Below are 25,541 nucleotides of genomic sequence, written 5' to 3' on the forward strand. Positions count from 1 at the left end.
TTCCCACAGCATTACCAGCTGTCTGATTTATTCCTCTGTTTTTGTGAGGCTACCGGCAGATTTGTCATACTGCACCCAACAGCTGTGTTTTTATGGAGCTTTGATAATGCATAAAACGGCTCTCTTTAGCACTCTGGGGACTTCTTAATGCAGCTGACTGCACCCAAGTTATCAATGGGTAGTAATAGGAAAATAAAACAAATTACTTTCATTTTACTTGCATCTTTTTTTTCTACTTCACAGACATTTTGTAATTGTCTACGACACACAATGATAAAATTGAAGACATTAAAATGTGTTTTTGTTTGACATTTTGACTAGCTCAAGTAGCGCATTGAAGTAGCTCAATGTGTTGGTCATGCTTGTGAAAACTGCTATAATTATCATTAATATTTAATTTTTTATCTAAAGTATGATTCACATTGATAGCTTTTTGTGTTTTTTTTTTATACTAACTGTTGGCAGTGCAAACGAACAATGTCATGAGATGAGCAGACTTACTCAAGGTCTGTGAGAGAAGCCATGTGTGGGAGGACAGCTGCTAAACTCTCTGCCCCTTCATCAGAAATCACATTACTGTAGAGACTGCAGACCACAAAGATGGAAGTGAGATTCTGTGGTACTTAAACAAGACAGCATTTATAGATGTTTGGGTATGTTTTTCCATGATGCACAGTACAGACCTTAAACAGTGCAGTTTGGGCAGGTCCTTCAAAACGACGGCTAGTTTCTTCAATCCTTGGTCTCCGATGCAGTTCTCGGACAAACTGAAACCAAACAGCTTGTTTAGTTAAAAACATTTAAAAGGAAATAGGGGAGTAAAAAAGAAGAAAGGGACAAACATGGACTCACTTTAGTATCTCCAGAGAGTGAAGCGAGACTAATGCATTTGCCAGTTTCTCTGCTCCTTTGTCTCCAATCTTACTGTTTTCCAAACTGTTGGATGTTTCAAAAAGAGATCATAAGAACAGATTTTAATATTAGGAGACATATTTAAATACAGAGATACTTACTCCAAGTGCTGAAGGTTATGCAGACCAGGAAGAAGGTCCCACAGCTTAGGAAGAGCTAAGGGTCCATTTTCTGGGCCAAGCCTTTAAGGAGAGTAAATGTTATCATCATCAATGGAAATCAAATCTGCTTATGTTTTAGTATTAATTTAATAAGCTACTCACTCAAATTCAAGCTTGTATAGCTCTTTAACAGCTGGTACCCCCTCTGCCAGGACGGAAACTGACTGGTTGGAGCTGTAGGTATGTATGAAACATTATAATTCAGCAAACATTGAATATTTAAATAGTGCATCGACCTCAATGAGCACGTTTTAAAACCCACCTGTCTGAGAGCCTCCTGCGGGTATGGATGCTGACAAGCTTCTCTAGATGCTCTATATGGCAGACTTGTGTGGCTTTCAGTGGATGGATCTTAAATTTGGACACAGCTCCTTGCAGGAGAGCTTCCTCAGCATCCGTCTCTAGCTCCTCCCAGAGGGTGATGACGTCTGCTATGCAGGCCCTATAGGGAACACAACACGGACACATGCTCTGTTATCCATTTGAATAAGTTTGTTTTTCTTTGACAGCACAGTAAAAACATATTTACTGTAAATTATAATCCAAATCAAAAGAGAAAGAGCTATCGTTAAAGTTTAAACCTACATTACAAATCTGCAAGATAATGATTTAATCTATAAAAAAGTGAAGAGTAAACTGTAAAAGATGAAATAGGATTTTAATCTGACATAATCTATCCATCGATAATTTTTTTTATGTTTATTCCTTAAAATCAACCAAGCTGAGGGTTTGTTCACCTTAAGTTTCTATTCAACAATTTTAGGGACTCAAACAAGATGCACCAGACCAAGTAAGAAGTAGCTTACAAACTCAACATGGACAAGATACAGCTGTCTAACAGTATAAGAGTGCAACTTTAACTTGATCCAACACAAAATAATTCAACATTTCATATCTGTAAAGATTCTCAGTCATGCACCTCATGGTCAAAGTTGAAAATTTCTGTTTAGGCAACATTTCCCAAAGCTGCAGTGATCATACAGTTAGGGGCCCCATATGGGGAGTAAAGTTAGGACGATTCGAAGGGCCCCTGACTGACCCTTATATTTTTCAAATATAACAAGAAAATCTAGCAGCAAAATAAAAAAAATCTTCATGTCCTCCTTAATTTTTTAGCAGTAAAAAGTGAAACACTGCATGAATACAAAAATATATACATTTTTGGTCCTTCAGCTGAGGGCCCAATATCAATGTCTTTCATGGGGCCCCAAATTCCTGGCAGCCCCCCTGCATACAGTAAACCTTGAAACTTGAAAACCATGTTGTTAAAGACAGTAAACATCCATATTTGACAGCAGTAGCTCTGACTTCAAACCCCTGGACTCCAATCTAAACATTCACCTCAAGGCTTAGAGATGATCTGTATATTCAGGACTCCATTCATAAAACAGACCTCGATTCCTCCAACAAGACACAGAATTTTAGGTGACAGGTGGCTTTTGGCAACATCTGCCAGACTGGAATAACCCTCTTCTTTCTAACTTATGTTTTCCTGACATCTTTTTTAAAACATTATTAACCTATTCAGCATTTCGCACCAGCTACAACACACATCTTACTACTATATCTCTACAAAACAAGAAAAACTCAGTGAAGATGTACAACAATGTAACTCATTTAACTCATATTAGTGAAAATGGTCCTGTTAGATCAGACACAGAGAGCTTTTTTTTCCAAAGGTGGTTTAACGAATACGAAAGTTAACAAAGGATTAACAGTAAGTCTGATGTAGCCTAAATTCCTAAAGGGAGTCAAATGTTTTACTAATTAACATAAAGAGACTTTTCCCTAATTCGGACCTTATAATCAAATATCTTGTATGTAAAACGCTGTGGTAGTGATAATGTAGCAGCAGCAGTTAGTACCAATTAAACTTTTAACATAATTTTAGAAGACCCTTTAATGAACATGCTGCTACATAAGATTATTAGCTTATTAGTAGAAGTTAGAGAGCTCAGTCACTTAACATTTTAATGAGCAAATTCCAAATATTCTTTAGAATTAAACATGGAATATGGGTACGTCGGATTTCATGCAATTCTGAAGTATTACACTCAAACATAACTTGTGTAACTTTGAACAATCTTTGAGAATTAAACTCCATATAAAGCTACAACACACATTTTTTGTGATGAAATTAAAAATTATTATTAGAAACACATTATAATAGATAAAAATACCATTTTGTGATAATCTGATAGCTGTGATAATGACTTATGATTATAATATAACTATTTCCAAAATTATTTCATCCTTTTATTTTCTCTCTTCTTATAAACTTACAAAACCTAAGTCAAAGAAGATGATGAATAAGAGGAGGTGTTAAAAATCTTTAAAAAAAATAGGAGCTTTAACTGTTTTGAGAGAATCTCTACCCTCCCTCTCCTGTTGTCGTTTTCCTTTTTAAATTAGAATCTAAAAGTGTTAACATTATTGCCACCTACTGGCAGGTTGTAGATGTTACATCACTTTAAATCAGATTTTGTTAGTACACATTAGAAGCACACCCTTTAAAGATCAATTTCTGAAAATAAACAAAGAACAAACAAAAAAATAAAACAAGAAAAAAGACAAACACATGCATGAACAGCTAAACCTTAAATCTGTTTGTTCTCATTAGGCATTCCTCACTAGATAATATTTTTTTTACTCAGCTAACTGATACCAAATCCTCTCCGTGACACAAAGTTTAAAAACATATTGCAGATTCAAAACCATGGTAATAAAGACAATAAAATTTTCATTTTTACCTGTATGTATTGATGTTGCTGAGACCCACCAAAGATTTAAGTCCACAGATCTTTATCCCAGAGTCCTCCAGATCCAAACGAAAACCCCTGCCCTCAGCTCCGGCCTTGCTGAGGATGCTCTGTACTGTAAACACATCGGGCGGATTCAGGGGAACACCCTGAAATGTAACAAATTCAGGAAGATGTGCAGCTAGATGATCCAGGACTTTCCCACCAGCGTCCGTGCCACTGTCCTTGTGCGTGAAGCTTGCTTCATAGACATAGTTGCAAACCTCCAGAATCTGAGCTGAACTCAGGTCCCCGAAGGACAGACCTTCTAGGTGTTTCATCACCAAAGCCTGTTTGCTGGGAACCATGGCCCTGAATATAATGTCAGAGCATGAATGAAGCCTCTTGAGCTCTGTCCTGTTGTGGAAAAGGAGGCCCACTGCGAAGCGCTGGGTGAGCTCTAGCTCCTCCCTCTGAGGTTTCCGTCTGCCTTTTCCCCCTGTATGGAAAGGCAGGGTCTGGACAAAGGAGCGGTCTGTTACAGTCCTGGTGAGAGAAAAGCATCGGAGTAGGTGAGGGAAAAGAAAACTGTACGTAAAGTGCATGTGACAGATCTCATATTATCTAAGGTGAAAAGACGGATTATTTGCTCTACGCGGAGATGCCTGTTTTTTCGAATATCAAGTTTTAGTTACCTTGACAAAGACAGATGGACAGCAGCCATGTAACTCTGAAGAAAGGGATTGGCCCACAACAGGAGGCTGTCTTCATCCACATCAAAGGTCTTTCCTTCTTTGCTTTTGCTCTCTTCATCCTGTACTTTTTCCATCCCACTGTTATCTCCTCCCCCACCTCCCCCGACGCTCTCTGTTTGGAAAGTTGTCCTTGTCGTTAGGGACTGAGAAAGCAGCAGACCAGTCCTCAAGCCAAACTCTCTGACTTTGTGGGAAACACCCCGTCCCCTTGGAACTGTGGTCGAGTTCGATTTGATCCCCTCCCAAGCTAGAGAGCTTAGCTGAGACAACAATTCTCCTCCCTGTGAGCTGTTAGTGTCCTTGCAAACGTTCTCCTCATCATTTTTCTCCTGTCCTTTCCTCCTCCTTGCTCTTTGACTCCGTGAAGCATTGTGCGTTACACCTCGGGTTCTAGTGTGTTTTTTCCTCTCCCCCCTCCTTCCCTGAGAACTGTTTGAGATTTCACTCAGAGGTTCCTCTACATGTGCAGCATTATTTTGTTTCTCTGGCTCAGCAGGCGACTCTGTGCTTCCTCTGACTTTTTCCAATTTCAAACTGAGCACCTCATGACAGAGTGCAGTTAAAGTTCTCGGTAAGGCCTCTGAACCTTTGCCATGCTCTAAAACAGTGCACACTAAATGGCAGAGTGCAGGGTTCCAGCAGAGGAGCTTCAGGTAGCTGCAGCTTTTTAAGAGGTCCAAAGCAGACGCTCGAAGTTCAGTATCAGAGAAGTACTGAGACACGTACGTCTCCACATTTTCTGGAGTGAACCCACAGACTTCCAGAAAGCTGTCTGCGCGCCGTAGCAGCTGGTTGGCTGTGCCTCTTGGGCGGGTGGCGAGGAGGAGCGTGCATCCCGGGAGCAGGACCCTCTGAAGGATTCCTGAGAACAGCTGCTTCACCGTAAAGGCCTGAGCCTTACTGTCTTTTTGCAGCGCAGCTACCAATTCCTTCTCTTGCGTCTGCAGCAGCATTTCATAGTCCCGCAGCTCATCAAACCCATCAAAAACAACAAGAACCCGTTTAGGAGCTGAGAGGATCTGAGCGTACACTCCTTCGGGGTCAGTGCAGGGGGGAGCGAAGGAGGACTGGTTAAGCAGCAGCGTTTGGAGACTGTGGACAGGCTCTGTTAAATTCAGCTGTTTGCCGTCTAGTAAAAAGACAAAGTCGAACTGAGGGATCAAGTCTTGGGACCAGTCCAAACACAGCTTCTTAATCAGAGTTGTTTTCCCCATGCCAGCATTGCCGAATAGCAAATTGTAACGTTTACCGTTTAGGCTGTCAAAAATCTGGAAAAGAAAGAAAAACACATTGACTCAACAGCAGGAATAAGCCAGAATATTAAGCTGAAGCTGTTTTTTCTTGATTAACCTTGCTATATGGCTTTCTGTATGGGGAGTTACCTCAAAGGGTAAGTACTGAGAAAAGATATCTGGCAGCTGCCTATGCAACAAAAGGGATGCTGAAGTTCCCATGTTTCTCCTTAGGGAGTAAGTGAATTGTACGGCCTAAATTAGTGTAAAGCTAACTTTTTCCGTTCAGTTTAACTACATTTCATAACAATAGATTCCACAAACATATACCAACCTTGTTGGTACAGAACTGAAGGTTTATGTGGGTTTAGTAGCTTTAGGAGCTCAAAGTCGTGGTAAACGCTGGCTTATTGTCACTGTAAATGTCAGCTTACAGACACCACTTCACTTTGGACACCATGTGTTGTCGAGGCTTTTTGACACACTGCAGCTACCATTGTCGCAATACGTGTTTCAGGCATTTACACTCCAGATTTTAATGTTCGTTTGCATGAAATACCCTAATTTCACCTCTAGATGGCAGTAATTCTTACACAATATCCCTTTAATGAGAAAAAAAGCCAATAACTTCATTTCTCTTAAATTAAGTTATTTTCCAATAATTGGGATTTAATCTTATTTTTTTTTTTCAGATTAAACAGCTGAATGCATTTTTTACTACGCTGGTATTTTACCATTTTACCTGTGAGCTGGTCTACTAAAGAAACACTCTTACCTGACTTTGCCCCACTGAGCTTTTTTGACGATCTATATCTCCAGTGATGATGAGCTCCTTATCCAGACACCTGTTTGTGTTTTTCCCACCACGAACAATCTCTCTCTGGCTCACACTCACATCCACATAATGGGTTGTCAGCTGTAGGCCTGCCTCCATATTCAGGCATTTTTGACTCATGTGTGTTTTAGATTGCTGGATATAGTCTTTCACAGTCTCTATAGAACAAAAATGAGTTTAGGTAAATGCTGATTTATTCCTTGAGCCATATGACCTTGTGCGAAACAAAAAGGGGAAGATGCAGAAGTGGGAAAAGACTTACGGGGGATTTCAACAACTGTGGGAGACTTAGGTGGCTCCTTACAAGGGGACAAATCTGAAATGCAAGAAGTTATGTTATTTACATGATAGTAGGTACCTGCATAGACTAGGAAGCGAGAAAGACACTGAAGCTTACCGTTCGTGGGTGATGGAGATGGTGCAGTAGTGGGGGACATGGCTTTGCATGCCTTATCTGACTTGGATCCTGGCTGAAATGAACTCACCAGAACAGGTGCCACTGTTCCATCAACTAAAAAAACACAAGAGAAAGAACACTTAAACTAAGATAGCCAACAGACAGATGAAGATCTGGACATGTGCACGTTAAGGTTTTAGCTCCTCTAGATCGAATATGGAACTGCTTACCTGGGGAGAGGGGTGGAAGTTGGCGTTTGCAGGGAGGAGAAGGTGCTGGAACTGAGTAATAAATAAGATTAGAGAAAACAGTGCTGAGTTAAATAAAAAGTTACCCAACAACATTTTTTCACATCAAGAGATGTAAACACAAGTGAGAATAAAGATTACAAGATAAAGCGCAAACAGCAATACTATACATTATTTCAAAGACTTCTAGAATAACAAATTAGAATGTGATCTCTGATACAATATTATACAATGAGCAAACTATAAAGTCAGGATTATTAATATTTCAATAGAGAGGCTTTAACAGAAGGAAGTTGATATTCCTCCAACAATTTCCAGCTAATAAGACTTGTTTTACGATACCTTCATTACAGCTTTTCAGTGGAAATGTATTTGATATATTTTCCTTACATCTGTTCAAGTATCTGTAATCTAAAGATGCAGTAAAAGAAGTTTATTGCGCCGCCTATTTTTTATTGAAGTAAAACTATAATGTAAACAAAAATGTTAAGCTGTGGCTAATATCAAACAGCAATGCTTTTGTAGTATTTTTTTGCACAAAGCATTAGGGAATTTATTTTTTTTAACATAACCGGAACAATTTGGCATCTTTACTTCAAACTTCCACCCAGCTGTAACTGTTTAGTGTAATGTAAACATTTCGAGATGTGAAGTTAACATAGCTAGTAAAATATTAATGGAATTTCAAGCATTTAAGTTAGGTAGATATTCAATTCATTTCAAAGCTACGTTATTGATCCCAAAACGACACTTAAAAAGACATACCAATCAGTCACAGTTTGACCAAGGCCAAACATTTTGTTAAATTACATCCACAAACTCCTATCTAGTAACTGGGCTTTGATTTTGTAGCTCAACCCAAACTATTACATGACTGTGTACCACATGGGGAAAAAAAGCATTGATTAATTTTGGATTTCGTCTAATTTAAAATCTGAAAAGTGTGCCATGCATTTATTTTTATTTGTGCCTATTTTTCTTGCTGTAACTCGTCTGTTGTATTCTATCCTTCAGTGTTAAAACATCAGATTTAAAGTTATCCCACGGAAATATAGCTGTGTATTTAGGGTAGTTGGCAAGCCTGTTGAATTTCTTCCAGGACTGCTCTGTATTTAGATCGACCAGTCATATCTACCTCTATCTCATACATTATGTTTAGAAGCACTCCCACAGCATGATGCTGCCATCACCATGTTTAACAATGTGAATGGTGATTTTAGGTAGACTTGCATTGCCAGTTTTTCACCACACTTAGTATGTTGTATGAAACTAGCAAAGTTCAACCTTTGACAATTTGCATCCTGTTTTCTGAATGCACCACGAATCTACAGTAGGTTCCACCTCAGCTGTGGATCTTCACAGCTTCTCCAGAGTTACCGTGCGGCCAATTAGCTGCTTCTCTGATCAACACAATACTGCCTATAAAGACATATTAGAGCACGTCTTGGTAAGTTGTGCTTTTGGGATGATGGACTGTGGTGTATTCAGTATGATTTAGTATCTTTAAACATCTTCATAAAGAGGATCCCTAACCAGTAAGCTTTATTCCATTGTCTCCATGACGCTTTTTACTGTTTAATATTCTCTAATTAACTCTGATGCCTTACAGACAGGAAATCTAGCTAAATCTAGGTTGAGCTATATTTCCTGCTAAACAGGTAACTTCTGATAACTGTGGTTTCCGTTGTGTGAGAAAATTTTTGAATGCTATGAATAATTTGAGAATGTGCTGTACTGCATTTGGCCGGTAGGCTTAATAATATCGCTCTATTTGTGACAAGTTGAGAAAATCTGCCACCTAATCAAAATGGGGTTAGATACATTTTTACAAGCATAAATTCCAAAATGGGAAATAATCCAGGCTTCTGCTCTTTTGATTGACCACCTCAGTAATATAGTCCTTGCTTACAATGAAAACAAAATAAAAGGCAAATACACAGGACAGATAAACAGCATCATATCATATCTACAGATCACTTATAAAAACGAGAAAGCATTGACAGAACGCAGACCTCTGCCAAGTAGCTGATTTCCTCCAACATATCCACCTTGAAGGAATAGTACACCCAAAACATGATTAGCCTTCATTTTCTACTCACCCCCATGCTGAACAACACTCTGGAGTACTTTTTTGATATCTCAAATGCATCTGGAGATCTGGGAGGCTTCTTGCTGTCTGCTGACATTCAAATAATGGAGGTCTATGGTGCCCGAGACAGAAAGGTCCATAAAAGTCCACAAAAAACGTGTCAATATTCCTCCATACTGCTCGTCCAATGTATTCCAAGCGTCCTGAGTGGGTAGCATCCAGAATTTACTCGAAACGAAGTCATTTAGAATGTTTTTAGAGCATAAACAGTAGTGTATAGGATTTCCTGAAAGCGCGCACATGCGCGTTCACGACGCTACGGAAGCCGGCAGACCAAACCAGCGCATTCAGCTCGGCAAAGAACTCATGCTCTTCCTCAACACTGAAGTCCTCAGACATTTTTCTTTCGTCGTTTCTTTCTTTGCACAGGTAAACAGCACATTTCTTCTTCTACGCTTGCATTATTGGCAGAGCAGACGCTGAATGCGCACTTTCATCTGGTTTGGTGTGCCGGCTTCCGTAGCGTCGTGAACGCGCATGTGCGCGCTTTCAGGAAATCCTATACACTACTGTTTATGCTCTAAAAACATTCTAAATGACTTCGTTTCGAGTTAACTCTGGATGTTACCCACTCAGGACACTTGGAATACATTGGAGGAGCAGTATGGAGGAATATTGACACGTTTTTTGTGGACTTTTATGGACCTTTCTGTCTCGGGCACCATGGACCTCCATTATTTGAATGTCAGCAGACAGCAAGAAGCCTCCCAGATCTCCAGATGCATTTGAGATATCAAAAAAGTACTCCAGAGTGTTGTTCAGCATGGGGGTGAGTAGAAAATGAAGGCTAATCATGTTTTGGGTGTACTATTCCTTTAAGGTAAGACCAGTTTTCTCGGAATCTTTAAAAAAATTCCTGGATCTAAATGTTGATCCGGATCATGACCAACATTTAGTAATTTTTTGTCACAATGCACATTGCACACCTTCGCTGAAAACTCTGTCCCTAATTTATTTAGTTATTTTGAAAACAGACAAACCGACAAATGCCTGAAAACAGGACCGTGAGGCAGACACCCATGTCGACATTTAAAGCTAAGCTTAAAACTTTCCTTTTTGATAAAGCTTACAGTTAGAGTGGCATAGGTTGTCCTGAGCTATCTCTATAGTTATGCTGCTATAGGCTTAGACTGCTGGAGGACATAGGGACCACCATTTCATTATTCTGATTCATTCTATCTCTATTCTCCCACTCTGGAGAATCTGTTAGTTCAATCTCTAACGTTATGCTCTCTCTGCTTTTTCTCATACTGTAATAGCCTTGCCTCATCTGTTCCTGTTTGGCTGCGAATCGAACCCAGAACCTCTGTATGATCTGGTGAACTGTAAAGTGCCTTGAGATGACATGTGTTGTGAATTGGCACTATATAAATAAACTGAAGTGAATTTTATTTAATTAAATTAATCTACTCACCAAAGATGTATGTAGGCATAGCAGCTGAATTGGGGAGTGGGAGTCTAATGATTGGAGGAGGAGAGGAGGACAGCTGGACCACCTTATAAGCAGATGAATCTTGGAATGGGATGAATTGAAATGGGATGGAATTGGCTGACTGGGGGCGAAACACGTGGAAGATTCCTGGCTGGGGGGTGGAGAGGCCTCCTATAGGCTCTGCTGGAACTGGTACTGCTTCAGCATCGGTACCTGCAAAGCAACAGCAGGGAACATTTTTATTATTTTCTGCCCACAAGTTAGATCTACTTAAAAAAAATCCAAGTTGGAGTGAAGGAAATATTTACACAAAGTAAAAAAAAAAACCCCAAAAATAAAAAAATGCAGATGAGCTGCACTACCAATGCATGTGTTGCTGACAAGTACAGCTACCAAAATAATGTAGAGGAAGTTAAACTTGGTGAGAGTTCTTCTTTTGATTTATCACAACTAACATCAAGAAAATCACACTTCCTGTTTCTAAGCCAGCAGGACCAAGTCAAACATGACCAACCACAATCCCTTTTATTCTTTCATATCTGATAAACAACATGCACCTGCTATGTAAAATGGTATTGTTTTCGATATGCATGTAAAATACCTAAAGATCTGATAGCTTTAAATGCATATTTGATAAACTTGTTTTAGAAATGTTTTCTGTTTAGCGTAAATTTGTGTTGTTCCTTTAAACATTGCATTAATTTCTAACGCAAGAACCTCACCATGAATGAGAGATGGCTCAGCAGTTGCCTCTTGGGGTTGAGGTGAATCTGTTAAAAAACAACAACAACAAAACTTAGTCGGCGGAGACTCACAAACAAAATCTACATATACTTTCAATTAGCAATGTTTAATAGGGCTGGGTATTTTCGCCAAAGCCCTGAATTGATTCGATTTTGATTTATACAGTTCTAAATCGATATATTTCGATTCGGTCTGTTTATACAACAATGAAAGTGTGTTTCAAAATACTCATGAATCTTATTTTTTCCTGTCATATTAAACACAAAGTGCAAACTTGTAAATCAGACAGTTTAAACTTGAGATGTAAACAAAACTGTTTCAAAAGTGCAAACTTGTTTCTGAAAAGTGAAAAACTGAAGCCTCACTCGAGCAAACAGACGTGACACAGCGGGGACACAGCAGACATGCATGAACTGCTTTATCTTCAATGCACAAACCATATTTGCATTGTTGTCTGTAACAACTACAGGGTGTTTGCTGGTCAGCCACCATTTGTTAATGTCTTCAGTCAATCTATTGGCTATATTTGCAGCCGTCTGGCTTGAAGTCATCTTGAGTGCATCTTTCCTGCTCATTTGAATGTGAACGTCACACACGTCACTATAAAACTAATCGATCTCATTCCCTAGACATTGATTTTGCAAAAATGTAAAGGAATCGATTTTTTTACCCAGCCCTAATGTTTAACCGTGTTCTAGTTGTCATGATACCTAAAACCTGGTAGTTATAGTGCAGTAATACTAATAGTGCGTTAGTAATTTACATCAAATGCACTCTACTGCTATTAAAGAAGTTGGATTTTTGCTTAAAGCAGAAAATACTTTAAATAAAAATCTATTAGAGATAGTAACAAAAGATCAACTTTGAACCGGAGCAGACAGCAGCAAATCAGGAAAAAGTACCACAGCCTATATTATATGTTGATCTATGATTTTGATCAGACTCAACCACTGGAAATAGACCATATCTATATGGTTTTCTAAACCCTACAAAGTATGTGTCTCTACTGTACACACATTTCAATTGGTGACGGTATCAGTCCCTCTCATCGGCTTAAGTCTCAAACAATAATGTTCAAACCCACAACAAAGCCCAAAAGCACACAAACAGTCCATCATCAAAACTGTTGCACTGACATACAATTTAAAGATATAAAACTCCACAATCATGGACCGGAGGGCACATACTGTTTTCTCTGACATGGAAGCAGGAACAAGTACAAGGTGGTTAGAGTCAGGGAATTTCACTTCTAACAAGAAGTAAAGTGGGGCACTCCAGCTGGTTGGACACTACGCAGAAAAATAATTATGTCCACAGGATGTAAAGAAGAATCCTCCTTAAGGTCTTCAAGAACAGAATAATATGATTGTGCTATTGGAGCCAAAGGTAAGATAAATTGTTTTGTTTTTTTCAGTATGTATCCATCCCCCTCCAGTGGAGTCTGACCTGTCTGCCATGAGGCTGATTTATGCAACCGCTGGTACCAATCAACATAACTTCATGAACTTTTTATGATCAAGAAAAACTTATAACAGTCTCTTGCAAAAGTTTCTATTGTCTGCTTTTATAGTTATCTCCTGTAAGTGTTAACCTTTCCTGTTTGACTTCTTACAAAACAGCTGAAAGCAGCTAACTAGCAAATGGCCAGTTTTGCTTTAACATAGAAAACTATCCACTGGGATGGGTTTTTGATATTAGCAAGATATAAACTATCAAGGTGACAAATCTAATTTAAAGAGGTTTTATTGTCTGTGTTAATAGTTTAAATAGAGGGTAGCTATAGCATCTTTATAAGCTTAAAGAAAACCTTTGAGTTTCATATTTTGAATTTACTGGACCTGTTGTCAAAAGGTTACAACTGGCAAATGTAAACTCCTGTGCAAAAAAGTGAATTCCTGCAAACAAACAAGCTGTAGATAAGAATAATGCGCTCATTCAAAGGTAGTAAAAAAGCAAGTATTGTCATACTTTGTATTTAACATATTGGTCTGTATAGTGTCTTTAGGAAAACCTGGCATCACCTAAGTTCAGCGGTGGGCAATTCCATTTCCTGCAAATTTTACATCCACCCTTGGTCCTACACACCCGAATTAAATGGCTAAGTAACATCCTCAGGATGCAGTCAGTTCCTCCAGAGTCCTCTCAAATATGTAATTACTTGATTTAGGTGTTTTGAACCAAAGGCATATCTAAAAGTTGCATGATACCTTCCCTCAAGAAATGGAATTGCCCACCCCTCCCTAAGATGGTATAAGAAAAAAGCTCTGATGCATTTAAAAGTGTTTATTTTCTTGCAAAAGGATTTAGAGCCCCAGAAACTGTCAACTGGAAGAAAAGTGAATTCATCATGTTATTGTAAATATAACAGCAAATAATCACAATTTGCTGATAATAGAAAGATAAATCCACTGTTGTTTGCCACCATTCAGTCTCAACAATAATTGTTGATCATTGTTAATGATTTTTAAACTTAATAACTGACTAGAAAAGAGTCCAATAAGTTATGATGGTATGGTGAGTCAAAAGGCAAACACTGGTTAAAAGATAATGAAAAAATGTGAACATCTGATGATCTGAGGTGGACATTTAGCTTGTTATCAATGGTGACAAATTCTTGGATATATAATAATTTGAACCTTGGAATGTTATTACAGGCTATAAAGATAACTAATTCAAAAACATGATGACAGACGTTGGGTGTCAGCATGTGCATGAAGAGACTCTTTTTATAAACATGCTGCATATTATTAGTGATATTTTCACACGGCCAGACAGACAGAACACAACAGGAAGACTAAATTTCTCACCTATTGCTTTTTGCCTTTTCACTCTGGAGTTGCTGTTGCACTGTTTAGACATGACATCTGGAAGAGACAAATGAAATTTGTGAATGAGCAATTACTAATAAACATGCAGCACAGGACAACCTTAAGCTCCATTAACCTCTCTGTCTTTTCCTTTTAGGTTTAGTTTTTGTCTTGCTCTGTCTTCCCTGCTCTTTGTGGTTAGCAAGAGGGGGGGCCTCCATCGCCATAGACGCCTCACCTGCAAAGCACAGAAGAGGAAGTGTAAAAGGCAGCGAAGCGGAGAGCAGGCAGTAAATAACTGTTTTTTTCATGCTTTTTTCAGTAGGGATCTTAAGAGCATGGCTAAGAAGTGCATCATTTCTAAAGAAATGGGAAGATTCAAAACAGGAATTGGCAAAGAATGTTAAACTGTGGCCAGAAACGTAAGTGAAAGATGCTAAAAAAAAAACAAACCATCAAAAATAATTTATGTGTACGATGAAAGGCCACATGGCAGTGTCCATAGATATATGAAAACTGGTAATGCTGTATTTTACAGTACCTCATTTAACCATGTAATAACAAGGTAATAACATAGCAAGTTACACTATATTACAAGGTAATAAGAAAAACTTTATGGAGAATTTTACTAAGTGCTGTGCTTCAAATTTTAGGCGGAGAAGATAAAGTCAGGCTTCAAACCGCTATTACCAGGTAATTCATATTCATTTCGCAAACAGTAATAAATGATGGTAAATGGCCTGTACTTATATAGCGCTTTTTTCAAGTCACAAGAGTTGACCAAAGCGCTTTACACTACATTCAGTCATTCACCCATTCATGCACACACTCACACACTGAGTGTGATATCTGTTAAAATTCAGGTTATTACTTGGTATATAACAGAAAACCAAACCTAGAAGACGGCAAGCCAATCTTCTTAACTGAACTTAATTTCAGTTTTATATTTGAAGGTGGTCGCTAATAATAGAAAATGTTATGTGGTAACCTAAAGCTAATTATAATGTTACATAGTCACATACATGTGTAATAATAACATGCAGTTCAGTATTTTAAAATCATATACTTTAATCTTGGGGTAATTACCCAAATAGTTTTTCTTGTAACCAAGTACTATAGTGCGATTTGTTATGTTATTACCATGTTATTACATGGTTACTGATGTACCGTAAAAGAAAGCCTTACCTGAAAATTAATACAAATGGTAGTACTGGCTTAATTCAGTACATGGAACGCAATCACTACTAACTGTAAAATTTAATAGAATAGAATAAAATAGAATAGAACAGATTTCCCTGTCCCACAATGGGGAAATTCTGGTGTTACAGCAGCAAAAAAAGATTATAGAAAAAATGGAAACACAGATATAGACCTTAGAAAAATGTATAACAATTGTGAAGATAGTGATAATAATGAATAGTTAAAAGATAAACAATAACATACTGTACTGAAAAGTGTTACAATATAAAAACTGTGCAACTGGAAAATATATAACCAATATACAGCTATGGACATTTTTACAGTAATGGATATTTGAAAATAGCAGCAACATCAGAGATGTGCAAAATGACAGCAGCATGTTATTTAACTGACTAAGGTAGAAACTTTGTGAAATGTAGCATGAAAGTAACAACTTATTGAGGTTGCTGGAAGCAGTGATGGTTATAAAGTCTTACAGCTGCTGGAAGGAAGGATCTATGATAACGCTCCCTGGTGCAATAAGGGTGCAGCAGTCTGTCACTGAAGGAGCTCTCCAGTTCTGCAACAGCTTCATGCTAAGTTCTTTATAACTGTGTGTTTTCATTTGATCTTTTATTAATAAATAAATAATAAATAAGACAATTTTTTTTGTATTTTTTATAAGACAAAAACAAAAAGAAATGCTCACTGTTGAGGATGATTTCATCCACGCAGTCAACACCAAGATCCATACTGAAGAGCATGGCTGGATCCAGGTGAGTAACTGCAAATAGATAATTAAACATTGATCACATTTTCTAAATGGGTAAAATCGTGAATGCAAGTCACCAAACTTAAATGATTCTTACCTAAGTAGTCATCGTCCAAAAAGTTTGACAGATCATCTAGAACAGAGAAAATATTGATATTCAGTGTTCATAGCCATGAAAGTCGTGGTAAGTCCTTCAAACTGACTGTTAAATTGAGGTATTATTGCATTGACTTGAATTGTAACAACTTTTCCGACTAGTCTTTCTAAATGAAATTTTGAATTTTTACAAGCTCATCTTATCCTTGTTTCCCTACAAATAGATGAAAATTAAGTGCACTCTAAAAACAGTTTGGTCAATACAACCTAAGAATTGGTTTAATTTGACCAATCTGGTAGGTATTTATGTGTCCAACCAATCCTTTGGTTAAAACAACCACCTAATTTGGTTGTGTGACCCTTCATGTGACCCTGTCACATGAAGATATATGGGTTTCCTGTTTTATGTGGAAGGCTTGTACAGTCTATTCAACAAATAAAAGTATAATTTAAAAGTTTAGATTTTAATCACTCTGTCCAGCCAGTAAACCTCATAATACAGATTTTTAAAAATGCATCTTTAATACACATATGTTAGGTTAATTAAGGTTACATCTTACAGTACTTTTTAAGAAATGACTGTAGAAGAAGAAGAAATTAGGGCTTCTCTAGAAAACCTTTTAAATATAATGTAGCAATACAAACCAGGAAGGATATCAGGCAGGCCCAAGGAGTCCTGGTCAAATTCCTGCATCTTGGCATCTGAAAACCAAAACACACACACAGTAAGAATGAATAACAGAAAACTAATAAGTAACTGCAACAAGTAGACCTTGTTAAAGCCGCATAAACAGTGTATCTAACTGAATGTGAGGTCAGATCTATTTCTCTGACGTATTTATTCCTTTTATTCCCCCCCCCCCCCCCCCCCCTGCGCTTTAGATGGTTCTGTGACCAATATACTTTCTGCAGCTGAAAGAAAACACCACAGGAAACCATTTCTACCCACTGCCACCACCCAATAGACTAGTTCCTTGTTTTGTTTATTGAGCACTGACATTCTGTTCATTTAGAAATTTATTCAACCAAAAATTGTGCTGTATTTAGAAATATACTCTACACCTCTTCGCGACAAAAGGAGGAAACCAACTATTGAACATGAGCAAATGCATAGATGTTGTCATATATTGAGTCATAATAGTCCATAGTAGTTTTAACTCCACTTAATACCCACAATATGGATAAATCTACATGTTGCAGTAATATTTTGAACAAGGTTGACATGACTTTGACCCAACTGAAACATTTTGAATAAGTTATCAAAATTATCAAGATATAAAGTAGTTTGAAAAAGTATTTTCCCTCTTGTCACATTGAAATCTTTCAGATCATCAATTTCATATATATAAGAATAGTATTTAGTTTGTTTATTTTTGTATTTTTTTTTCTTTTTTAACTCTTTACTACTCTGTTATTTTCATACACTTTTCTAAGGTCCACATTTCTGTGACCACTTTTTCTATAATCTTTTGTTGCTGTAACACCACAATTTCCCCATTGTCGGACAATAAAGGGATTTTCTATTCTATTCTATAATATAAGAGGTTTTCAATAAAATTATGCCTTAATGGCTTTAAAAGGCTATTAGAACCAACATTCCCCATGTGAAAAACATGTTCTTTTTTCCTGGTTTTACATAAAGGCAGGCGTGTACCATTAATAGGTAATACATTGATTATACATTATATTATTGATTATACATTGATTATCTGAAACATTAGACCTCACAAAGTTATTTTTGACAGAAGGAAAATACTTAATTAATGCACTAAATATAAATCCCTTGGACAATGATGTAGTGAGTGTTCAGTGAAGGACCAACAAAAATGAAAGCACTAAAAGCACTGGACACCAAAAGTAAAGCAATTTTGAAAGTCAACTTAGGATCGGAGACTCACAAAAGATGAAACGGGGATTTCCATTTTAAATCACAGCCATATTTACTGAAAGCAAATCTGAAAGTTGTACTACATTTTTGTTCAGGACCTACATATTTTCAGTTTTATTTCCAGACTAACCCTTTTGGACGAGACAGTTGAAAAGAGGCTACACCCAGTTTGGTCATATATGGAAGGCAAATTTAACATTTTATTGGAAAAATGTAAAACCAAGCAGGCATTAGCTGATTACTTTCTATCATTGGATCTGGGGCATAACATTACCAAACTTATCCCGATTAACAGAAATCTAATTTTGTAATTGTCACAAATGTGTCTTAGGCGTGTCCGGTGAATATTTATGGCATAAAAAATCCTACCAGCAGGGTTTATTTAATTCCTTTTTACCATTGGCTCACCCTGTGCTTTGCCTTTGGAGGTTTTGGTTCTGCCCAGACAAAGCCAAAACACGCCCTCATTCTGTGTAATCAAGATCAAACAGGACAGAACGATCTTTAAAACTTGGATAAAAGTCCATAAAACATAACAGTAAAGGTAAGCCACAAAACGCCTGTCATAACTGATAAGAAACTCCACAACCGATAAGAAAATAAAAATCTCAAACTGACCAGAGATGCATTTACATTTGGTTGAAGACAATGAGACAAAACAGTGAAACATGATACTTAATGGCTGATTTCCTGATTCGAGGAGAGTCTTTATAGGAAAGAGCAGCTCAGAAAATAAAGACAACAATCCAATATAACTGACTCTAGTCATAAAGTTACAACTATGGTTTAAAAAGGTCCCGCCTTATATTCAAATGTTACTAATTTATTTCAGAATACAGCTAAACCCAAAATACCAACAGATGATTGTATGATCTCTGGCATCTATTAAACATTTTGCACATGCCCTCTCCTTCCACATTGCCAGAGTTTTTTTGTTTTTTTTCCTACAGTTTTGCCACACGGACAACAGCCTCCATGGTCTTTAGTGTGCATGGAACGGAAAGCCATTTTTCCAAACATTGAAACGTAAAGGAAATGCTGGGAATTAGATGGCTTTTGACGAAGCCTCATTTTCTAAATATTTTGTGGAAAGCGTTGTAAAGGTGCCAGTAGTCTATTGATTACTGGTTGAACAGGAAGAAGGACGGAGTGGAAAGCACAGACAGTAAACAGACAGGGGGGAAAAAAGAGTCTTTATGTACATCTTGAGTTGATGACAGCTAACTCTTTAGAAAAAACTGTACATAAATGTGTTGACTAGGATTTATTTTTTAAACTCTTAACTCTCTACGCTTCATGATGTGTTTATAAATATATTTTTGGACCCCCCCTGAACCAACTATTGCATGGCATTGGTAATGTTTCATATTCATTTTGGGACCACATTAGTTAAAGTAAATATCTCTTTTCTATCCATTAAAGTAAGCAAATGCACCAACATATAATATCTGCAGGTCATCAATTGCTTTGGTTTGAAGGGCAAAATTAGGGGAGAAATGGGAATAGATAAAAATGTGAATACATGAAAATAATTTCACAATTTATCCATGAGTTTATTAAAAAACATGATGTAAATTAATAAAAAATATTTAACATATTTGTTGCATGGTGGCGAATTTTGTAGCACTGTTGCTTTGCAGAAAGAACGTCATAGGTTCAGTTCCTGACCTAGCTTCTGTCTGCAGTGAGTTTGTATGTTCTTCTTTTGAATGCATTGGTTCTCTCTGGCTTCTCCACAGAAGTCCTAACACATTGCTGCTAAGTTAAGTGGCATCTCCCCTTAGGTGTGGGTGGGTGGGTGTATGGTTGTATGTCTGTGTCCTCCGATACACCGTCACCATGTCTAGGGTGTACCCCACCTGATCCCCATAAACTGCTGGACATAGACACCAACCCCAGCGTGACCTTGATGGATAAGAGGAAGAAGATGGATGGACGGATGGTTTAAGTTCCTAGCTATGACATAAAATGGTATCGATATCAGCGAGTACCAACAAATAGGGCACAGATACCATTTTGAAAGTCTGAAGTTTGTTCAACTATTGTCACCCATTCCAGGTAGGCAATAAAAAGTTCGGCTGGATTCACTTTGTATTTGTCTTTTTCCTGCTTCACTAAGGTAGGCAACAGCTCCACAAAGCCATGATGGCAATTATTTACATCCAAGTAGTATCCAGTTCTTCATATATACACACACATACATTTCAAACAGATGGTATCGGAATAGTATCGGCCGATACTATATAGCCAGGTATCGGTTATCGTATCAGGGCCAAAAAAAATGGCATCGGTGCAACACTAGTGGCAAGCTACGCTGCAGCCACAGCTTCCCTGAGGACTGACAGAGGTGGTGCTGCCATATATATAAGTGCCAAAAGGCCTTCTGACCACCATCACCAATAACATCCGGCTTTCCCTTTTCGTATCAAATCACATCTCATCTAAACCAATTTGGGTCCACTTTTTTTCCCCCTGTCCAACAAAGTCTCCCAAACCAAGATAGAGATGCATCTGAAAAGTTGTTTTTTTCAACCTGACCATCCAGCTGAGTAGGGCTTTTAATAAAAATGATTATTATACCTTTTTTAAACAACTCCCACAACCTTCAGCTCTTCTCGTCTATTCTATGCAACTGTCTCAGTTAAATAATCAAAATATAATTTTACCCTCCACTGAGACTCACATTCAATTTACACAGAAAAAAATAAATAAAATAAAATCCACAACTAATGGCGACAAATCTGGATTAAAAGATTGTTAAGAAGAGAAATTTATTTTCAACAGGAAAAGAGCAAAATGTCTTCTAATAAATGACAGCTTTGTTGCCAGAGCCATCCTAATTTATGCATTTTAGAGTTAAAAAGGAAGGCACAGCACTGACAACAGAAAAAGACCATGACCTCAAACCATACATACTGCAGAAAGAAAACGGCTTAATATGGTAAATGGCATGCACTTATATAGCGCCCTTATTCAAGTTAGGAGACTTGACCAAAGCGCTTTACACTACATTCATTCACCCATTCACACACACACACACTCACACACTGATGGTGGCAAGCTACATTGTAGCCACAGCTGCCCTGGGGCTCACTGACAGAAGCGAGGCTGCCGTACACTGGCGCCACCATCAGTAGACAATGAAGTGTCTTGCCCAAGGACACAACGACAATGAAAGTCGGAGTCGGGGCTTGAACCGTCAACCCTCCGATTACAGGGCAAACTCCTACATCCAACGCCACTGTCGCCCTAATATGGGAAAGTCCCATCTGTGCGCCAAAAACAGCCACTCCAAGTGCGCATTTTTGCTACTATATCACCAAAGCTTCACTCTGACTCGCCTGTGATAGAAACAAATTAATAACAAAGGTAACTAACTGATCTTCAGCAACTTTTGTGAAGCTTTTTTTCATTCAGGTTCGGGTTAGATTGCGCTGCTGATTCGTGCGTAATGGAGTTCATTCGTCTTTGAATTGTTTTGGATTTCTGGTTAAACAGGCAGAACAAAGCAAACTATGGTTTGATGGTCAGAATGCGCATTTCACAGAAAAGGTTCATCCAACTTACAGCTTGCATATGTTTATTTCAACACATTTGGTTATTTTGATTAACAATAAGTCAAAAAAAAATCTAAATAAAATAAAATAAAACTAATGCTGAAAAATAAACCCATTAGCCCTCCCTCCCATCAAAGCGCACACAGACACCCACCTCACCCTGTAATGAAGGATAGAATTTACCTGTTGGGTGTTTTTTTTTGAGCGATGCTCAGGTCCTCTGCACCTCTTTAGTTTTTATTCTTTTCAAATTTAAGCCACTGCACCTACAAGTCTCCAGCTAGGCTGTCCTCAGATGACTCCCTGCAAGGCGTGTATGGCGCAGCTGCTCTTGGTGCCTCTGAGGGTTTTGCTTTCACTTTACCTATAAGACGCCAAGCCAGGGGGCTTGGTTTGCTCCTCTGCGGACCAAACACCATGCCTTCTGCAGGCACATGCAAAACTCTTTCGGTTTTACTGTCCCATGAGCAAGGCTCTCTAGAAACATAACCTCTCCCTAAATGACTGGCTTGTTAAAAAGGGTAAAAACTTCAACATTACAGGTGCTGGTCATAAAATTAGAATATCATGAAAAAGTAGATTGATTTCAGTAATTCCATTTAAAAAGTGAAACTTGTATATTATATTCATACATTACATACAAACTCATATATTTCAGATGTTTATTTTGTTTAATTTTGATGATTACAAATGACAACAAATGAAAATCTCAAATTCATCATATCAGAAAATTAGAATATTACTGAAGACCAATAAAAACAAAGGATTTATAGAAATGTTGGCCAACTGAAAAGTATGAACATGAAAAGTATGAGCATGTACAGCACTCAGTATTTAGTTGGGCCTCCTTTGGCCTGTATTACTGCAGCAATGCGGCGTGGCATGGAGTCGATCAGTCTGTGGCACTGCTCAGGTGTTATGATAGCCCAGGTTGCTCTAATAGTGGCTTTTAGCTCTTCTGAATTGTTGGGTCTGGTGTATTGCATCTTCTTCTTCACAATACCCCATAGATTTTCTATGGGGTTAAGGTCAGGAGAGTTTGCTGGCCAATTAAGAACAGGGATACCATGGTCCTTCAACCAGGTACTGGTAGCTTTGGCACTGTGTGCAGGTGCCAAGTCCTGTTGGAAAATGAAATCTGCATCTCCAAAAAGTTGGTCAGCTGCAGGAAGCATGAAGTGCTCTAAAACTTCCTGGTATGTGGTTGCGTTGACCCTGGACCTCAGAAAACACAATGGACCAACACCAGCAGATGACATGGCACCCCAAACCATCACTGACTGTGGAAACTTTACACTGGACTTCAAGCAACGTGGATGAAGTGCCTCTCTTCTTTTCCTCCAGACTCTGGGACCTTGATTTCCAAAGGAAATGCAAAATTTACTTTCATCAGAGAACATGACTTTGGACCACTCACCAGCAGTCCAGTCCTGTTTCTCTTTAGCCCAGGCAAGACGCTTCTGACGCTGTCTGTGGTTCAAGAGTGGCTTGACACAAGGAATGCGACAGCAGAAACCAATGTCTTTCATACGTCTGTGTGTGGTGGTTCTTGAAGCACTCACTCCAGCTGCAGTCCACTCTTTGTGAATCTCCCCCACATTTTTGAATGGGTTTTGTTTCACAATCCTCTCCAGGGTGCGGTTATCTCTCTTGCTTGTACACTTTTTTCGACCATATCTTTTCCTTCCCTTCGCCTCTCTATTAATGTGCTTGGACACTGAGCTCTGTGAACAGCCAGCCTCTTTAGCGATGACCTTTTGTGTCTTGCCCTCCTTGTGCAAGGTGTCGATGGTCGTCTTTTGGACAACTGTCAAGTCAGCAGTCTTCCCCATGATTGTGTAGCCTATAGAACTAGACTGAAAGACCATTTAAAGGCTTTTGCAGGTGGTTTGAGTTAATTAGCGGATTAGAGTGTGGCACCAGGGGCCATCAATTTTGAACCTTTTCACGATATTCTAATTTTCTGATATGATGAATTTGAGATTTTCATTTGTTGTCATTTGTAATCATCAAAATTAAACAAAATAAACATCTGAAATATATGAGTTTGTATGTAATGTATGAATATAATATACAAGTTTCACTTTTTAAATGGAATTACTGAAATCAATCTACTTTTTCATGATATTCTAATTTTATGACCAGCACCTGTATTATGCAGGTCAATAAATTTATTGCACTATTTAAAACTAGTTCCACATGTCAACAAATCAACTGTTTAGTTATCAAAGGGACCACACCTCCCTCTGTTGATTAACTGAAGGCAGTGCTGTGAAAAAAAACACATTTCCCTTTATTTTTATTATTTTTTTTACAATACCAATTTTTTATTAATATTCCTACAGATTTTGATATCAAATATAAAGCTCTATCCAAGCTAATTTGAATCTTGTTGTAGAATAATAGAAGTATTTACCTTTTTCTCACATTAAGTGGTTGTCTTCAGTTTTTAGGTTTAAGTTTAAACAGCAGCAAAAGCCTTGATAAATTTAATAAATGTGTTACATCTAAAATTAAGAAGTTTTTTAAGTTAAACCCATCTAATAACATAAATAGGGCTGAAACTTATTGATCCATTAACCTGGATAACTTTACAAAGCCATTTCTAGGGTTCTGGGACTCAACAAATCAGGAGGAAAAATATTATACCAATGTAACGCCATGGTTGTAGTGTGGTGGTCTGGGGTTGTTTCATTTCAAGGACAACTTAGCATTATTTTTGGGGAACCATACATTCTGCTCTCTAACCTACAGAAAATCCCTTTGTGGCCGTACTCTCAACCACACCATGGTCATGTAGCTGGATAGTGATACAAAAAGGAGTCTCTAGCTCTGAAATGCTAAAACAGTCATTTCATGTTTGGGAACTCTCCAGAGTGGCTTAATCAAAGCAAATGTGCAAAGTGTGGTGTATAAAAACTTTGTCAAACAGATTTACTAGCCTGGGTGCCAGTCCGAACTTAGTCCCGCCCACAAGGTTTGAGGTCGGGGAAGTTCGGTCTGGCTCTGCTCCATAGTAGCGCGAGTATTAAAGCCCACTGTCAGGCGATCCAATCAAATTGTCAGGGCGGGCTTTATATGATGATGGACAGATGATCAAGAGTAACGTTATCAACCACGTGACCAAAGCGCGCTTGGGTGACAACAATAATGGCTGCCGCTGGAGAGTTTGGGTGAGTAGATTCTGCTATTAGGTCTGTTCTAGAAGATATCGACAGCAAATTAATTTTAAAAGAGGAACAGAGAAACGCGATCAAGGCTCATCTTCTTATTCTAGGCGTGAAACTGCACGCTTTGATTTTTGTGGACAACAACTATGCCTCGCTTAACATACGTCACGCACTCCGTTGCTCTTATTGGTTGTAGGTCTATCCAATTGAGTGCAGAGGCATTTTTTTTCCTGGTTCGTTAGAAACACGCCCCATAATCACAGCTCTATGGAGCAGTATCAGACTCATATTCTGACTAGAATTGAGTAGGACTACATCAGGCTACAGATTTACTGAAGCTTACCACAAAAATGTAGTGGCAGGTTTTTCTGTCATGAGTGGCAGGTTTAGGGGTTAAATACTATATCAGTGTGATGTAAACTAACTTTCTACAACTCCAAAAGGATGAAAGATGAGCTCCACCGGCAGT

At 38.2% G+C, this 25,541-nt stretch overlaps 1 protein-coding gene across 1 annotated transcript in view; it reads right to left on the reverse strand.

Annotated features, from left to right (window-relative positions):
* ciita (class II, major histocompatibility complex, transactivator) overlaps positions 1-25,541 on the reverse strand; it is a 31,328-nt gene that overhangs the window by 2,979 nt on the left and 2,808 nt on the right. The window contains exons 2-20 of the mRNA XM_038280299.1: positions 17,103-17,159; positions 16,459-16,494; positions 16,299-16,373; positions 14,547-14,648; positions 14,411-14,467; positions 11,582-11,629; positions 10,842-11,072; positions 7,261-7,311; positions 7,031-7,144; positions 6,896-6,949; positions 6,574-6,791; positions 4,507-5,834; positions 3,824-4,357; positions 1,336-1,515; positions 1,176-1,247; positions 1,014-1,094; positions 853-936; positions 684-767; positions 502-585 (exon numbers count right to left, since the gene is read on the reverse strand). Of these exons, the coding sequence (XP_038136227.1) occupies positions 502-585; positions 684-767; positions 853-936; positions 1,014-1,094; positions 1,176-1,247; positions 1,336-1,515; positions 3,824-4,357; positions 4,507-5,834; positions 6,574-6,791; positions 6,896-6,949; positions 7,031-7,144; positions 7,261-7,311; positions 10,842-11,072; positions 11,582-11,629; positions 14,411-14,467; positions 14,547-14,648; positions 16,299-16,373; positions 16,459-16,494; positions 17,103-17,159 (3,490 nt within the window). The remainder of the gene's footprint in view (positions 1-501; positions 586-683; positions 768-852; positions 937-1,013; positions 1,095-1,175; positions 1,248-1,335; positions 1,516-3,823; positions 4,358-4,506; positions 5,835-6,573; positions 6,792-6,895; positions 6,950-7,030; positions 7,145-7,260; positions 7,312-10,841; positions 11,073-11,581; positions 11,630-14,410; positions 14,468-14,546; positions 14,649-16,298; positions 16,374-16,458; positions 16,495-17,102; positions 17,160-25,541) is intronic.

This window comes from Cyprinodon tularosa, unplaced genomic scaffold (genome assembly GCF_016077235.1).
Source record: "Cyprinodon tularosa strain WSP-4 unplaced genomic scaffold, ASM1607723v1 ctg159, whole genome shotgun sequence".
Classification (NCBI taxonomy): domain Eukaryota; kingdom Metazoa; phylum Chordata; class Actinopteri; order Cyprinodontiformes; family Cyprinodontidae; genus Cyprinodon; species Cyprinodon tularosa.